The following is a 13691-nucleotide window of genomic DNA, read 5'->3' as shown; positions in this document are numbered from 1 at the left end:
GAGGGAACTACACTAGACTCTTGTTATCGTGCAACCTCGGGGCGGGGGCGGGGGCGGGGGCGGGGGCGGGGAGGGAGGGGGTTAAATTACCAAGACAGAAAGAGGTAAGGTACAGAACGGTCCGTATACCTCGCTTTTTACCCCATTAGTTATACTGAACATTTGATTTCGATGGACGGATACGTGTCCGCGGCCTATGGTGTTTTTATCAATGGTTTGATTAATGACGCTCACTGGTGAAAGACGCTGTTCAGCGAAATTGCGTTAGGCCTATAAGTTATAAGATTTTAAAGGGTATGCTATAAATAGCCTACTATATTATATTTATCATTTTTTTTATTAATAAACCGTACGCTTGAATCTTTTAAACTTCAACTAGCTCACAATCGACATTATCTCGCTCTCTCCATATACTGTGCCAACGCACTGCTTCTTTGAGACTGTGAAGAGCCATTCTAGCAGGTGATTGCCCTTATTTGGTCATAGCCTAGATCATGTGACCACAAAATGGTGGAAGCTGCGAGCTGTTTGTAAGCCGAGCATCTCTGCGGAGAGACGGGAAGAAAAGATTAGGCAAAGGGAGCTGGGAGAGCCCATCCATGCTCTGAATCAAAGCAGGTCAGCAGTTCCTGTGCAGCAGAGGTGAGTCAAATAAGATGATGTTTGATTTGGAGAAAATAGCAATAAGGAGGGGGGAAAAGGGATGGAAGGGTCTCTCTCTCTCTCTCTCTCTCTCTCTCTCTCTCTCTCTCTCTCTCTCTCTCTCTCTCTCTCTCTCTCTCTCTCTCTCTCTCTCTCTCTCTCTCTCTCTCTCTCTCTCTCTCTCTCTCTCTCTCTCTCTCTCTCTCTCTCTCTCTCTCTCTCTCTCTCTCTCTCTCTCTCTCTCTCTCTCTCTCTCTCTCTCTCTCTCTCTCTCTCTCTCTCTCTCTCTCTCTCTCTCTCTCTCTTTTCTAGCCGGGGGAGACAGGAAGAGAGAGGATGGAGGTAGGGGGAGGGGCTGCTAGTCTCGGCACAGTGGTCCTAATAGAGATGTGATGACGTTAGTTGTTATCCCTCCATGGAGGATGGAGAGAACAGCTGATGCTGACTCCCCCCTCCATCCACCCCTCCTCCCCTGGATGGGTTGGTTGGCTCGTTTCTTTTCACAGATGACACCAACAACATGACATCATCGCCATCATCAACATCCATAAATCTTAGATTTTTTATGTTGTTGTCTTGTCTGTGGTTTCGCTAACACAGTCCTGTTCTCTACAATCTGGCAGCCGCTTCCCCAGAGAGGAAGTCGGCTTTCTGTCCTTACGTGCCTGTGACCCATGGGAAATTTGCATCAGAGCTGACTCTCTGTCCTGTCCAAGACTGGACATTTGAATTGAACAGCAGAGGCGTGTTTTTTTTTTTGTGTTTGTGTGTGGGTGCGAGTGTTTGTGCGAGGGCCTGAGTCTCTGTGTGTATGTGTATAGATATAAAACAACCAAAACTCTATTCCTCATGGTCCAAATTGTTTAAAATTGATACAATGAACGAAGTCATCATAGGCAAGGCAAGAAACGATCACAGAGATGGTGTTATAACACATGAAAAGTCAGCACATTGACTCCATTACAACTTTTGAACTAAAATCTTTTCAAGACAAACTGTGTCAATATAATCATTGCTTTAAAGTTCCACGAGAACTGCTTCGTTTATTTAATCGAATATATGTTTGTATCTACTAAATCAGGAGTGTTGTGTAGCCTACAAAGCAATAAACATAATTGGTATTATTATGATGTTATATCTGTATTATTATCCTCGTTGTACACCCTTTTTGAGGAAGGTCATCGTCTGAGGACCCTAAGGTTGTGTTTAGGGTGTTTCTACCTTATATTTGTGTGTGTGTGTGTGTGTGTGTGTGTGTGTGTGTGTGTTTGTGTGTGTGTGTGTGTGTGTGTGTGTGAGTCTGCACCTTGGTCCCCACAAGTCAGCAATGAGTGATTTGAAGTTGACGCGTGTTCTTCTGTGTGTGTGTGTGCGTGCGTGTGTGTGTGTGTCAGTGCGGTGCGCCTCTTCGAGTATGCTGAGTCCATGATGAATTTGAAGGGAGCGTAGACCTGACACGCCACTGTCATCCGTCACACGCTCACCAAAGTGTGTGACCTCATCCCTAGAGAATAATCCCACCTCACACTATATCCCTATTTCATCACCAACGGATTACGCCATCCAGATCACATTTCATGATTTTAGTCCCCCTATTTGATGACTTATTTTAATCTTGCGCTTTGTTAGTTACTTTACACTGTCGAGGATGTCTCAAATTGCCGGCCTTCTCATCTTCCTTCATGTGCTCGCATGACCAATAAACAGGAACCATTGGCTCTTGACAGGTTCTTCCAGGTGATGTGTGCCTGCCTCCTGAGTGTAAGATGAGCACCACTGACAGAGACTCTAGACCAGGTGAGACCCACCAAAGCACCTCGCTGACCTGAGAGATGGTTCTCTATTTTTCTCGCTCCAAGGTTCCATATTGGATTGAGTTGCTTGTAGTTATTCATGAATCTTCTCTTTTTTCGTTGTCAGTAACAGCACGACCTTCCCTTTAACGGTTCCAAATCGATGTGCGTCAAATTCAATGATTGGGAACAATAGTCAACTGAAATGATATCGACGGGATGTTGCTTGACCACCCTAAAAAACAATGCGCTCAGATTCCACAGAAGGATATTCAATGTCTCCGTAATAATAATAATAATAATATCATTTTAATGAGAGTAACTTATATCTAATAGTAATTGTTGGTAACTGTGGTGTAAGCGGAATAGACCATAATAAAAATAATTAGATAGATAGATGGATGGATGGATGGATAGATAGATAGATAGAAAGATACATGCATGCATGCATGCATGCATACATACATACATACATACATACATACATACATACACACACACACACACACACACACACACACACACACACACACACACACACACACACACACACACACACACACACACACACACACACACACACACACACATACATACATACATACATACATTTATATCAGCAATACCCGCCATGTATCAGAACCAATTGTGATTCATCGTTCCTTTGAAACTAAAGATGATGGCACCATCTATACTATATCGATGTATATATGATCATAATATATAACGTTCCCCATAGCCCCTCCAACCTCGCTCCCCCTGCAAGGGGGAGGAGGAGGAGGAGGGCCGGCCCAGAGGAAGAAGCTGTCCGCCCCCCCCATCAGCCTCTCCCTGGACCAGAGCGAGGACGAGCTGGGAGAGACCCCCGACGACCTTGACATCGACGTGGACGACCTTGACACGCCGGACGAGGGCGATAACCTGGACTACACCGACCACGAGATGGACTGGGACGGTGGGTCAGCGTCGCCAGGCCGGACCCCCAACGGGGGCCCCCAGAGGCCACCGCGTCCAGGAATTAAAAGCGCCACACATAGAGGGTTTAAGCTTGTTAGCTAAGCTAATGTTGTCGTCTTTCTCTTTGCCCGAGCGGAAGTAGCTCAGGAGGTAGAGCCAGTGGCGGTCTTAGGCACGGGCGAAGCAGGCCCGGGGCGCCATATTTGTGGGGGGCGCCAAATCACTTCGGGGGCGCCACGAGCAGTAAAAAATATAAACGGGCCGCGAAGCGGTTTTCAAAGAAGTGTATAACATTGTGTGGGGAATTGGCCCCCGTAGAACCGCCACTGGGTAGAGCGGGTTGGCCGGTGATGGCAAGGTTGCTAGTTCGATTCCCGGCTCCTCCTAGCTGAGTGTCGAGGTGTCCCTGAGCAAGGCACCTCATCCTAGCTGCTCCTGACGAGCTGGCTGTCGCCTTGCATGGCTGACGCCGCCGTCGGTTTGTGCATGAATGGCTGAATGTCAGGCACTATTGTTAAGCGCTATATAAATGCGGTCCATTTACCAATACTTTAATGCAAAAATATTTATGGATAATATGATATTATAATATTATATTCTGCCAAACCACCAACCCCTCGGGATGTGAAGCATAAACCATCTCAACAATATGTAGTCCCTCGAGACACGATGACAAGGTTGTGTTTTGGGGTGTTTGTTTTAACCAGATCCCCGAGCAGCCAATAGGAGCGGGGCGAGGGAGCCGGTGGAGCCAATCCCGACGTGCAGCGCGGAGGAGGAGCGGCAGGAGGGCCAGCTGTGGCGGGCCGTGGTCATCGGGGAGCAGGAGCACCGCATCAACATGAAGAGCATCGAGCCCTACCAGAAGGTCATCTCCCACGGAGGTGACTCCCACACACACACACACACACTCATGGAACGACACAAGTCACCCTGGCTTTGTGCCGTGCGTCGAGGTTTCGTCGACGTACTGTATGGTGAGAATGACTGTACGTTAAGATAAATGTGTATCGGTCTTTTATCTCAAGGCTAGAATGATATAGTGTATTTTAGGAACATTTCTATATATATATAACTATTTTTTCGATCCGATAAAAGATATATCCTATATACATATAATTATATATATATGTATATATCGATCTTTTATCGGAGGCTTACAAGTCTGTAGGATCTAATTATATCTATAGAAATATATATATATATATGTACTGTATACAGTATATAAAAATTAAATAAAACTATTTCTCTGCTTTCTTTTACCTACTTTTCAACAATGTCGTCAAGGTTACTATGGTAACGGAGTTCACGCCATCATAGTGTTTGCCGCCTGCTTCCTGCCAGACAGCGATAGCGAAGATTACCACGAAGTCATGGAGAACCTCTTTCTGTGAGAGACACACACGGACACACACACACACATATATGAACGCAAACACTCACACGCACACATACACATCAACGCAAAAAACAGACTTGAATGCACATACACACACATTCATACATCAACATGCTCACAATAACGCACTCAAGCAAACACACACACAAACTCATACTTATATTAACACACTTCTAAAAACTGTGGATGGGAAGTTCTAATCATCATAAACCCTTAGTTGAACACCCTTTTAAACGAATGGCCCATTGAGTTTGTAAGAAGATGTATTTTGTTGTTGTTTTCTAGGTACGTCATCAGTACACTGGAGCTGATGGTAGCTGAGGACTACATGATCGTGTACCTGAACGGCGCCACGCCCCACCGGAGAATGCCCGGCCTCGGTTGGCTGAAGAGATGTTATCAGATGATTGACAGACGGTTGGTCCAATCCATTGTATCCATCAGTGCATGGCCTCATTTGTTTCCAAACTGTACCATTAGCATAATTAGGTGCTTATTACGCTTCTTTTGCCAAGTCAGTTACAAGTACATAATGACACTGATAAACAAGGCCTTTCTCACGCAACACAAGCCTATAAGGGGTACAGTCCAGAGACAGGTCATCAAGGGGCAGAGATTGGCTGGGCCTTTCACTCAAACTGTCGCATAGAGTTGGGCTGCAGGGCATTGGGTTTCCCCTGGGACTGGAACAACCTATTCACCACCGTACCATCCTTCCCCTCTCACATTCTGACACCTGCTCCTTCATGTCGTCTGCAGACTCAGGAAGAATTTGAAATCCTTCATCATTGTTCATCCGTCGTGGTTCATCAGAACCATCCTGGCCATCACACGGCCCTTCATCAGGTAAACTCCTCTGCTTTTCTCTAAACCGCACACAATATCGACTTCAAAACCACTGTTATTATAGAAGATGTCCAGGGTGTATACATTAGATGCATAGCTGATTTAAATTCACTTATCAATTGAATCGAGTGAACATGGTGTGTTCATGTGTGTGTTTGTGTGCCTCTGTGTGTATGTGCACACGTGCATGTTTCCATGTATGTGTGTGTGTGTGTGTGTGTGTTTGTGTGTGCGTATGTCTCTCTCTCCGTTCCTATCACAGCACCAAGTTCAGCAACAAGATCAAATACGTGAACAGCCTGGATGAGCTCCGAGAATTAATCCCCATGGAGTACGTCCATATCCCAGAATGCATCATTAGGTGAGCTTGGCCGACCACGCCGTTTCCCCCGCTCACCCTGTGCATCCCAGTCCGTATCAATCTCTGTATTTATGCTGACGTCGCTCCACCTCTCACCCCCCCCCCCCCCTCCCCAGGCTTGACGAGGAGCTGAAGGAAGCCACGGAGAGTTCCAAGTAAGCAACGACTCGTTTCTTTGTTTATTTTGCTTTTGCGCCTCGTTGCTTCACCACAGTGCCTCGGGGGAGGTGCGCACATGCGTTTTTAAATAAGTACGCACGCGCGGTTTGCTGAAGCGCCGCTAGCCCCAACGAACACACTACAGCGCTCAGTTAGCCTCTGGCCGGAGCTCCACCTCAGCGGACGATTAGCCGTCTTGTGTGTTACATGTCGTTAGCCTCCCAGCATAATTGCCTAAGTCATATTTTGGCCAAATTGTGCTTTCAAACCTGACTCTTCTCTCCTAGGGCTGCTGAGTCTCTGTGCCTCATTGAACTAATCCTATTCACTATATCCTAAGCCAATCAAAGCAATTTTTAGATTCCATAATCACTATCTGCCTACGTCGGCATTTTTTACGATAAATACAAGCTGAACCTTTGTATATGACTGAGGCAATTATGCCATGAGGCTAACGATATGCACAAGTTAGAACTTCTTAACTGGTTCTTTCTTCATTCTTAAAGTGTGAGTGCAACCTTTTTAAAGTGTGTGGGCCCGCTTTGGTAAAGCGAGCGTCCGACTTATAAAACGTGCCGATTACTCTCTGCGTCAACTTTGAGGCGGTGCACGTCACATTACCAGAGGACTACTTGCCCTGTTTCAGTTCAATTATGTTTTCTGAGGATCCATTGATCTGCCGGTGCACCGGAAGACAGAAAGATCTTTCAGACCACTTTGCTGTGGTCTCATATATAGCGAAGAAATACACATAAAGGGAAAAGTTGCTTTTGCTTTCATCCATCGTAAGGCTATGCTATAACGACCTGCCAATTAATCAGCTGCACTTTACTAGTGCCGCTAAGAGCTGTAATTATCATTATTAATATATTTCATTATAATGAAGTGTTCTGCGTTCTTGTCGAGTGCACTCGGATTCACAACACACAAGAGGTGTTCTTGCAGCATATTTATTAACCCCCCAACCCCCCTTTCCTTGTATGTTTGTATCAGAATTAACAGTTTTCTTCTGGGGCCGGAGCCAAGTGCTAGCAGGACGCAGAAGTAAGTATTCAAAGTTCAAAGTGGAGGAAGAGAAACAGCATGCATATTTCAATGTTGCGTCAACCTTATAAGAACGAGGTCTAACAATGTCTTCCTCATATTTTGTTTCTTTTCCTCTTCTTTCAAGCAAACCTGATGAAGCCGGTGTCAGCCCCTCCTAAAGTCACACTCGCGCACAGACACGCACACACACACACACACAGATCACCACAAGACTAGATTATGTTCCAGAGATCGTCGTCTTTGTCGCTGTATTCTTGATGCTGTCAGCTGGGAAACTGAGGAGACTGAGGGCAGGTTAAGTTTGTGTTTGTGTCTGGCGTTTCTGTCACTCAAGACCTTGGATTCACTTATTCCCCGTTTATATATTTATATATATAAACACACAGATACATACAGACAGACACATACACACACTCACTCAGACAAAGAGTCTTACCCAAGGCAAGTTTTGACACAAAGAGACTGCAGTATCTGGGACTTTGCTTATAACCAGCGTAGGTAAAATAACTCTCGCAGCATATTTCTTCTCCGGTACATTGTCTATGAAATGGCCACAGATGAAAATGATAACGTTTTGTGGATCACCTTCCATGAGTCGTTTGTCTGCCTGTCGAAAAAAACGAGTTTCGTTGTGATCGTTCCTCTTGGGGATGTTGTCAACAAAGAAAAATGTAGAATTCTCCTCTGCCAGCACATTGAACTGCTACCACAGACCATCCTTGTTGGCAACACGCTTGGCAGAGTCAGCCAAGTGCACCGCTGTGTGATTCTTTTAAAAAAAATCCAAGCGACAGTGTTGTATTTGTACGCATGAGTGCCGAAGATTTACCGACTTTAGTATACGTGTGCGTGTGTGTCAGTCCGTTTCTGTGTTACTGCATAAAGTCGGTCGTTCGGTGTGTCGGCGATGGGTGCACTTAACCAGGGGATATCAGTGCACTAAAGCGGCTGAAATATGAATACCGGTGTATATGTAACACAAAATATGAAACAATCATTCAAATAAGGTTGATCCTGATCGTTGTTGTTCTATAATGAAAGACACACAATGTATATTTATTCCACCCCTAGCCTGAAGCTGGGCGTTGTGTGCCGCTACGTTGTGTGTGTGTGTGCGTATGTGTGTGTGTGTGTGTGTGTGTGTGTGTGTGTGTGTGTGTGTGTGTGTGTATGTGTGTGTGTACTACATCTATCTGAATACGTGAACCTGAGCCGTTGGTCCTCTATGAGAGGGAAAGTGTGTGGACGTGTGTATTTTAAGTGTGTGTGTGCGTGTATACAGCTTATATACTGTATATAAGCTGTCTTAAGACCCAACAATTAAACAGGGCGTTTCCGAAGCACAATATCCTAAAGGGGCTCTGCGTGTGTGTGTGAGTGTCTGTTTGAGTGGGTTGTGGGTAGTATGTTTGTTCATATGTGCATGTACCTTGTAGCTCATAGATAACCCCCCCCCCCCCCCCCCCCCCACCACACGACTCTTCTACCACAGTTCACTGGGGAAAACGCCATAGACTTATCGACTCTTGTCTAGTAAATCAATAAATGATTTATCTCTGACTCTCGGGTGTGGTGTTTTTATTTGTATTCTCTATATTAGACGGGATGAGTGGAGCCAGGGGGGTTAAAAGTAGGAGAGTTTATTTGAATTGAACACCAGTGCATTTTCTAATTAAAAGCCACCTCAGCAAACAAGGGAGAGTGCGTAACAGAAAGAAATGATAGCAACTTTAAACTGCCACTTCAACACCACAAGCGTCTAAAAGATAAATAACATGATAGAGGAAAAATTCACAAAGCAGGAGTGTGAACGCCCATGAAGACTATCTTTCATATCGGAGGGAATATTCACATTTCCCCAGACTGCAAGGCACCCAAGAATATTCCTGTCACATATTTAGCATATTTTTGTGAATGGAAAAAAAGCGACACAATACACACCAGCTCGTTATAAACAGCTTTTCATCTACCGTCTTCGTCTCGCTCGGCTCCGCAGTTACAGCGGAGAATGCGGCTCTCGGCGATCAGCTCAGAGAGAGAGAGAGAGAGAGAGAGAGGGAGAGGGGGCGAGAGACAAAGTGCGGCAGTGGAAGCAAAGACACGTCAAAAGGACAAAACTCCCACCCCACCGCGTCAGGGCTTCTCCGCTTCACCGGAAGGCGTAGCTCTCGTCGTCGTACTCCAGCTCGTCCTCATTGTCCTCGCCGGGCCGTCCATAGCGGAACTTCCTGTACACCGTGCCGTCCTGGCCCATGTACACGATGTCCTCGTCTTCGTCCTCGTCGTCTTCGTCCTCGTCGTCGTCGTCCGCGGCGCCTTTGCCCCTCCCACTGAGGTCGACCAGCTGGGACTGACGGGAGGACGAACCCCCGCCCCCGGAATTCGAGAAGCCGCCGCCGCCGCCGCCTAGCTTCTCGTAGCCGCGCGGTATGATGATGTCGGGCTGCGACGTGGTCTTGGAGCGCGAGTGTCTGATGAAGATGACGATGCCACCCAGGCCCAGGAGCAGCAGGAGGCCGCTGGTGACGAAGAGGGCCAGGTTGCCGCCGGAATCGTCCTCTTCCTCCTCGTTTCTGAAGGCAAAGTTGGTGCCGAGAATGCACTCCCCTAAGAGTTAGGACGGATACAGGGAGAGTTAGGACAGATACAGGGTGTTGGGATGCACTCTCTTAAGAGTTTGGAAGGATACAGGGTGTTGGAAGGCTCTCTCCTAAGAGTTAGAAAGGATACAGGGTGTTGGAATGCACTCCCCTAAGAGTTAGGACGGATACAGGGAGAGGTAGGACAGATACAGGGTGTTGGAATGCACTCTCTTAAGAGTTAGGAAGGATACAGGGTGTTGGAAGGCTCTCTCCTAAGAGTTAGGAAGGATACAGGGTGTTGGAAGGCACTCTCCTGAGAGTTAGGAAGTATACAGGGTGTTGGAATGCACTCTCCTGAGAGTTAGAACGGATAAAGGGTTAGGGTTAGGGTTGGGGTTTACCCTAATGGGTTAGGGTTGGGGTTAGGGTTACCCCAACCCTAACCAATTTCTAAACCTAACCTAAACTTAAACCTCAACTTAACCATCTCTAACCTAATGCCTACACTCAACCATCTCAAACTAATACCTAAATGTAACCATCTCTAACCTAATAACTAAGCCTAAGCATCTATAACCTAATGCCTATACTTAACCATCTCTAAACTATAACCTATACTCAACCATCTCTGAACTAATACCTAAACCTTGTGTCAAACAGCCAATCAGAGCGCGGTTCTGGGCAGCGTGGGCGGGCCTTAACCAGGAACAGCGGGTCTTTACCCAATCAGGCGGAGTAAGGCCCACCTTGAGTCTCGGTGCAGTTACAACAGTCCTGCTGCTGATGCTGGGATGGACCCCCAGGGGACACCGCGCTCCTGTGGGAGGCCCCGTCCTCTCCTTCTTCTTCGGGCTCCTGGAGACGGCAGCAGGGCAAACAGCGCCCTCCGGCTGCCAAGATGGCCAGCACAGGACACTCGGTGCAGTTCCCCTCGCCAGGGCCCCGGCACTCCAGACAGGAGCCGTGGCAGTCCTCACAGCCGTTACCCGAGTCCTGGGAGGGGGCGACGCAGCGGAGGTACAGGGTGTGTATTGAACGGGGAGAGGGTGAAACTGGGTAGGGTAGGCATGGTTTATTATTGTCTGTGTGGCGAAGTGGAGTGTAAAACTGCTTTGTTTTTGATTGTTATTGATTATTACGATCCTATTTATACTTTCGTCGACACCTCAATCACAACTATAATTCATTAAATAATGTTATTTATTTAACTGTACTTCCTTACTTTGAGTTATAGTGGGTTATGGTTATGCTGATTGTTATGCGGTCAATCATCACTTCCTCTTCTCTACATATTTGTTGCGTGTTTTATTGCGATCCGGATTGCGGAAATGTGTGAGTGAACAATAGCTACCTGTAGTGTTGGATACTGTCCGAACGCGCACATGGATTGACAGGCGCCGTTCCTAAAGCTGTAGCCGTCGTGACAGGACTCGCAGCTGCGTGCCTCTTTACCTGCAGGGACGACAAGCAGAAGCTGATACTCTCTTTACAGAGCGATGTCTACCGAGAGTGTACAGGGGTGAGGCACTGTGATACCAGGATGTGATCTCTGGGGGAACGGGTTTCAGTAACGCTGGTAATGCATATTTTGTAGATAAAGTTGTAGATATAGTTTTGTTTGGGGAAGTTTTGATGTTATTGTAACGCATGAAGGAGAGATGTTCCGGTAACCCTCTTTTGTCATAAAACATTTTTTTGAAGACACACACACACACACACACACACACACACACACACACACACACACACACACACACACACACACACACACACACACACAGCATTTATGATTGATATTGATGCGGAAATGCAGAAAATGCAGTAAATGCAAATGCATTTCAAACACAAAAAAAAAGATAGGTAAAGAGAGAGAGAGAGAGGGGGGGGGGGGGAGAGAAACCTTTGACCCCTTGAGGACATTGTGATTGGCTGACACATTTGGACAACAGCGCATCATAAGTCAGAGCGTCCTTCATTGTGCAGGCTTATTCCTTGAATGTTACGCCATTGTTCCCGTAAAAGGCTACGTCACAACTTTATAAGTTGTGGCGGTAATGTTACACGTCTTATGCAGGGAAATTGGCGGAACGCATTTGCTCACATTTCGATCCCAGCCCCCAATCACACATGCAGCCTATGTCTAAGCTTATCCGACATAATATTTACATCGCTAGTTTACTAATTGGACTCCAGTATGACTCTGGGAGTGTGTGCTGGTTTAAGCAGCCTCACCTGGCGGAGTCTGATTGGACTCTGGGGCTGGGTAAGGCTGCACACCTGTTGCATTTTAAGCAATCAATATGCAGAGATTAAACCAGGTTAAATCTTCACAGGCTCCCTTATTTATCTAGAGATGCTCAAATTAAGTCTCCTAGGTGGCTTGTAGCATTGACGTTTGCTACAATGACTTTTCGAGTTCTCCCCGGTCTTCGTGTGTGGAGGGCAGCCACCCGTCTCACCTATGCAGGTCTTGCAGCTGCCGTGGCAGGGCTCGCAGAGGTGGTGGGTGGGGTCGCGGTGGTGGTCCGGCGGGCAGGTGTGCAGGCAGCGGCGCTGGCTCCGCAGGTAGAGGAGACCGGGGGCGCAGCTCAGGCACTCCCTGTCCCCTCCGCCCTGACACTCGCCGCAGGCCGCGTCACACCTATGGCACGCCTGGGACGCAGCGTCGCTATAGTGACTGGGAACGGGTAGAGATGGGGAGAGCGACAGAGGTTTTTTTATTGTGGTTGTCGCTGTTCATTTGTGTTCTGTTTCCGCGCAGCGCACCATGAATCATTTATGAGTATATAATTAATGAACTATGAATAATGGAACAGAAATAATTCAATTATCAGGGAAACATATATAATGTCATTTGGAAATATATGTGTATCATTTGCTCATTCTCTCTGCTTAAATATCCACTAAATGAAAACAATTAGTTGATGCAACTCTAAAGGTTCCATATAATGACTACATTACATATATCATATAATTCCTATTTTACAAATAATTACTTAAGCTGGTCATTATGGTGTGGGGCTTCTTCAAAAAACGTAGAAGATGAATAATCCACCTAATTCTACACATTCTCTGTATTTGAACTACAGACATACCCTACTCAATTTGATCGAACTAAAGACATAGCCTATATACTCTGTATATCTAACTACAGAAAAAGCTCATATACTCTATTTGATGTAGGTCATGACATGGCTCATATACTGTACTCTGTATTTGATATAACTACAGACACCAATACTCTGTATTTGATCTTACTACAGACAGCCTATATCGTATTTTGTAGCCGTTGATATAACACGCAGACATTGTTCGAGAGATTCCATGGACACTCACACTGGTCTTTAATCCACATGGGGTCTTTGAAGCACAAAATGTATTATTAATATATATTCATACAACAAAATGAATATGTGCATGAGAGAAGCCCCCAAACCACAGAGTGCTTCACAGTGAACAAAGTAAGTTACTGTGCCGGCGAAAGGGGGAATTCACCGCTCGGCTGACTTCTGATAGAGGAGGGAACAGCAGTGCTGGAACACAAACTCCCGTTTTCCCGCCCAAAAAAACACACACGCAGCAGCGCTACCTAGCGTGACTTTAAAGAACATTTAAAGGTGACATAGTATACCACCAGGTGTGAGTGTGATTAGCCGCTACACCCTCACTTGTGATGTCACAGGAGGCAGATTTTCAAAACGGCGTGTAACGGCTAATCACACTCACACCTGGTGGTTTAATGTGTCCCCTTTAAAACCACGTGGCGCTGGAAATCCACGAGTCAACCGTCATGTGCTCGGGTGGTTCCCAGGGCCGGGGCGAACACTAAACTCTGGGGAACTTCCCCCCCCCCCCCGCCCCCCGTCCGCAGATATGCCTATTTTGTGTGTTCTTTCTCGGAGGGT

The 13691-nt window shown here is 46.4% G+C and overlaps 2 protein-coding genes across 4 annotated transcripts in view; one reads left to right on the top strand and one right to left on the bottom strand.

The window, feature by feature from the left end:
• The first annotated feature begins 20 nt into the window (after positions 1-20).
• On the top strand, positions 21-7935 carry prune2 (prune homolog 2 with BCH domain). Of its 3 annotated transcripts, XM_030355251.1 has the most exons (12): positions 84-104; positions 487-642; positions 2370-2439; positions 3175-3390; positions 4100-4276; positions 4680-4782; positions 5077-5208; positions 5551-5637; positions 5900-5998; positions 6115-6153; positions 7151-7201; positions 7329-7935. In XM_030355251.1, exons 3-12 carry the CDS (start codon positions 2409-2411, stop codon positions 7360-7362), a joined length of 969 nt encoding a protein of 322 aa, XP_030211111.1. In that variant the 5' UTR covers positions 84-104; positions 487-642; positions 2370-2408; the 3' UTR covers positions 7363-7935. The 3 variants fall into 3 exon arrangements, with proteins under 3 accessions (XP_030211112.1, XP_030211111.1, XP_030211110.1); XM_030355252.1 differs by lacking the exon at positions 487-642 and having other exon boundaries at positions 21-104; XM_030355250.1 differs by lacking the exon at positions 84-104 and having other exon boundaries at positions 111-642.
• An 890-nt stretch (positions 7936-8825) lies between these two features.
• pcsk5a (proprotein convertase subtilisin/kexin type 5a) overlaps positions 8826-13691 on the bottom strand; it is a 37321-nt gene continuing 32455 nt past the window's right edge. Inside the window, exons 34-37 of the mRNA XM_030355691.1 lie at positions 12246-12463; positions 11138-11238; positions 10533-10779; positions 8826-9811 (exon numbers count right to left, since the gene is read on the bottom strand). Coding sequence (XP_030211551.1) covers positions 9354-9811; positions 10533-10779; positions 11138-11238; positions 12246-12463 — 1024 coding nt within the window. The 3' untranslated portion in view covers positions 8826-9353. The remainder of the gene's footprint in view (positions 9812-10532; positions 10780-11137; positions 11239-12245; positions 12464-13691) is intronic.

The sequence above is a fragment of the Gadus morhua genome, chromosome 4, assembly GCF_902167405.1.
Source record: "Gadus morhua chromosome 4, gadMor3.0, whole genome shotgun sequence".
Classification (NCBI taxonomy): domain Eukaryota; kingdom Metazoa; phylum Chordata; class Actinopteri; order Gadiformes; family Gadidae; genus Gadus; species Gadus morhua.
The sequence above is the reverse complement of the archived record's forward strand: the minus strand, read 5'-3'. Positions and strand labels throughout refer to the sequence as shown.